This window comes from Ochlerotatus camptorhynchus, unplaced genomic scaffold, assembly GCF_037179485.1.
Source record: "Ochlerotatus camptorhynchus isolate MF236.1 unplaced genomic scaffold, CSIRO-AGI_Acam_v1.1 ptg000159l, whole genome shotgun sequence".
NCBI lineage: Eukaryota > Metazoa > Arthropoda > Insecta > Diptera > Culicidae > Ochlerotatus > Ochlerotatus camptorhynchus.
Window position 1 is genome coordinate 148,993 of NW_027040649.1, and position 3,838 is coordinate 152,830.

General features: G+C 49.4%; 1 protein-coding gene across 1 annotated transcript; it reads right to left on the reverse strand.

Annotated features, from left to right (window-relative positions):
• Positions 1 to 203: 203 nt before the first annotated feature.
• On the reverse strand, positions 204 to 3,588 carry LOC135701409 (centrosomal and chromosomal factor-like). The gene has a single exon (XM_065222195.1). It carries the CDS (start codon positions 2,383 to 2,385, stop codon positions 439 to 441), a length of 1,947 nt encoding a protein of 648 aa, XP_065078267.1. The 5' UTR covers positions 2,386 to 3,588; the 3' UTR covers positions 204 to 438.
• Positions 3,589 to 3,838: the final 250 nt, after the last annotated feature.

Genomic DNA, 3,838 nt, shown 5'->3' on the forward strand with positions numbered 1-3,838 from the left:
TTCCGACGGCTTTACTAACTTTTTCTTCTGGTTTGCTCTGTAGTTGTTAATTTTGTATTCACTACGTTTCGCTTGACTTTCTTTGGAACACATATTTTAATATATAGCGATATTTTCTTGATTTCCTTAACTTGTATCCTATTTTGTAATTATTATTTTCTTTACTATCTTTCGAAGTTGCTTGGAGTAAAACTACTATCACATTTAAATGCAACGAAAAAAGTTGCTCGATTATAATTTTTTTTTTTCATACTTTTGCCTTCATTTTCTTCGTCATTGTAAGACACAAACAAAGAGATTATAGCGATGATTAATCATTAATAAATTACTTCATCTTCTTCGTCGACTTTTTTCTCTCCACACTCTTCTTCATCGTGACTTTCGTCGTCTTGCTTTCTCTTTGCCCAATCTTCTTCTTCTTATTCTTCCTTTTTAAAATCACACATTATAGCACGACACTTGCTGCATCTGCGGGAATGCTGGAGCCATCAGCGGCGGGAAGGAGCCGCCCATCGAGCTGGTCATCATGTACGGATGCAGCCGATGGGAGGCGCGCTGATGCTGTCGGTACTTGCCGGCAAACAGGGCGGCCTTTTCCGACGCCGACGACTGGTGATGGTGGAGGTGGTGATGATGGTAACTGCTGCCATTGACACCCGCACCGGAACGCATCAGTGAGTGGCCGGAAGAGGCGAGCATGCTGCCGACCCCGGCGGACATCTTGCTGCACGCCATATGCTCCGGCCCGGCCTGGTAGTCCCGGGGTATCGTGGCCATCGGGCTCTTCTCCAGCAGTGCGGCCGTAGTGTCCCATAGACTACCACCGCCGCCACCACTGCCAGTCAGTCCTAGTTCTGTGTTGTTGTTGCTGTTGTTATTGTTCCTAAGGTTATTGTTATTGTTGTTGTTGCTACTATTACTATATACACCACAGCCTCCAGAAAGCATAGCATCACGTTTGCCAACGACCGACGGGTTCCGGTACATCGTTGCCGACGGTTGATAGCTGTTGTTGTTATTGTTACTGCTGACGGCCGCCTGCGAGCTGACGGCGGCGGCGGCCAGTAGACTAGCATTTGTTTTGATCGGTAACGATTCCGGTCCTGCCTGGAAATCGCGAGGCACCGCGGCCATTGAAGTCTTTTCGATGTCCCACCGGGGACCGGATGGCAGTCCACCCTCCAAGCCGCTGCCACTGCTGTTGAATGCAGCACAGCTGGCAGCTATTAGGTTCTGCTGGTGCTGCTGATGACCTCCGGAGCCGACGGCACCGGTATGCCCGGTGCCTGCCAGCTGCGGCGGCATACCCGTATTACTACGTTTGATGACTTTTGACTTGCTGCTGTTGCTGTTGCTGCTACTACTGTTGTTACTGTTGCTGTAGGCAGTTTGATTGGCTAGGTTGACTTTTCCGTAGCTCCGGACAACCCCGTCGGAGCCAATGTAACGGCCCCAGTCTGAGGTATTTGCTAGTTGTTGCTGCTGTTGTTGACTCTGCAAGCTGTACTGATTGGTGGATTGCTGTTGACTGGACAGGTGTGACTGTTGTTGATGAAGTTGCTGCTGCTGCTGAGGCTGTGGTTGATGAGAATGATGGCGATTATGCTGAGATTGAACGTGTTGTGACTGTTGCTGTTGTTGACTACTCGTCCCAACAGGATAGTGCGCCTGTTGGGACCGCTGAGCCATCTGCCGTTGAACGTACTCATCAATTTGCTGCTGCAAATTCTGATGATGTTGCATACTGCTCTGATGGCTCGTCACAACAGCATGCTGCTGCTGTTGCTGCTGTTGTTGTGCCTGCTGCTGCTGTTGATGCTGCTGCTGTTGTTGCTGCTGCTGCTGTTGTTGCTGCTGCTGCTGCTGTTGTTGTTGCTGCTGCTGTTGCTGCTGCTGCTGTTGTTGCTGCTGCTGCTGCTGCTGCTGCTGCTGCTGCTGCTGCTGTTGTTGCTGCTGCTGTTGTTGTGCCTGCTGCTGTTGCTGCTGCTGGGAACTGGTCTTTGAGCTCCGTCGGCTCATCGACGACGAATCAACAACGTTGGCAACAATTGAATTAGAACTACGGGATGAATTTGGCATATTGTTTATGAAAGGACTTCGCCGCTGACTCTCCATCTTCCGGAAGTAGCACGGGTGTATCATCAGCAGCGGTTCCACACGGGCCCCCACCGGTGGTTTGGCCTGATTTGGTAACTCGTACTCCACGCTACAGTCCACGTGCAGTGGTATGCTGTAGTCTTTCTGTGCCATCGGGCCACCACCGGCACCGGTTAGCCGCGACGGCACCGATAGGTGATGCAACTGGGCCGTCTGCTGCTGCTGCTGATGCCCGATCCCCGACGACGTGGATAGGTCGTAGTTTGGATAGCACGCTGCCATCGCCATCCTGCTGCCAGTGTTGATGATGGTGTTGGTGCTATTGATTTTACTCCACTCCAACGTTGAACCCCGACGTGGTCCCGAGACCACTCGCAACGGGTAAACGACACTTACTCCGCACTCCTACCACTTTTCATTGGAATCTATTCCAGGCTTTCAGAATTGCTCGCCTTCTCTTCAAACACTCACTATCTTTTCAACCATTTGGCACCAAACTTCCTTCGATATGCTTCAATTTCCTTCCTTCTCTTCTTCTGCTTCTTTTTTTCTCCAAATCACTTCTTGTATCAACTAGAATTTACACACTTATCAGGAACATTAATCCAAAGAAAATTCCGACAGCTGCTGCTTCTGCTTCTGACTCCCGACGGTGGTCTGCCCTTTCAACAAGAGCAGATGCTGGCAGGGACTCGATGAGAAATTGGCTGCTAGAACTCAGTCTTGGTGAAACGAATTTGTTGCTGACGAGCTTTGAACGTTGCTCCTCGTAGAAGTGAGATTCGATCGGTTCCCGAAATCTCTCCCTCCACCGACGACACGTCCGCCCTTCCTTCAGCTCAGTCTTCACTAGGAAAGTATTCCTTCTATTCTTCTCTCGGATTCAACTTCCGTCTGACCGAGTTGATCTCACTTGTCAATTCTTCTACCCCCAGGGCAAAAAAAAAACGAAATTGGCTTCCGCTGACCGTCTCACTTTAAGCCACTAATCAGGCACACACTCGGCTCGCTTTAAATCCACAGTGACCTGATTTTGACACATTCACATAATATCGATTTTCTCTTTTCCCCTTTGCCTTCTTTTCCCACACACTCGCTGGCGACGAAGACTCGCGCTCGTCGATCCACGGCACTTAGAACGACAACGACGGCGACGTTCTTCTCGGTTCACACTCTTTCTCTTGTGCAGCGCTTCGAATCGACCACACTGGGGTGCTGAAATCTTACTGTTACTGTCCTGTTTCTTTGCCCCACCGACACCGTACGCGCGCTCTTTCGCTCTCGGTCCGTCTTTGTTTCGCTCTCGCTCACTCTGCCGTACGCTTTGACCGACCTTTTCCTGCTGCTGTTGTTGTTGTTGTTGTTGTTACTTTACTTGTTATGTAGTTTTTTTTTACTTCTTGTTTGAGCCCGGTCCACAGCTCTTTGTGGGTTTGTTTTCTCGAATGATGTTTCTTCTTCGGGCGTTGTGCCTCGACTAAACCGAACCAACTGCGGCGAACGTACACGGGCAGTGCCATTCCGGGCTCCAGCAGCAGGCACGAATGCGCACTCCAACCGTTCTCTCGCGTGCTCTCTCGTTTTTCACTTCCTCTTCACACTGTCTTCACCGTTCGTTTGGGTGTATTTGTTTCTCCAGTGTTTCCATTGCAAAATTTTCAGAATTGATTGAAAATTTAATTTTCGTGCGTAAACTATTTGACTTAGTCAACATTTTACATTTTTGCTTATTGTTCTTCCA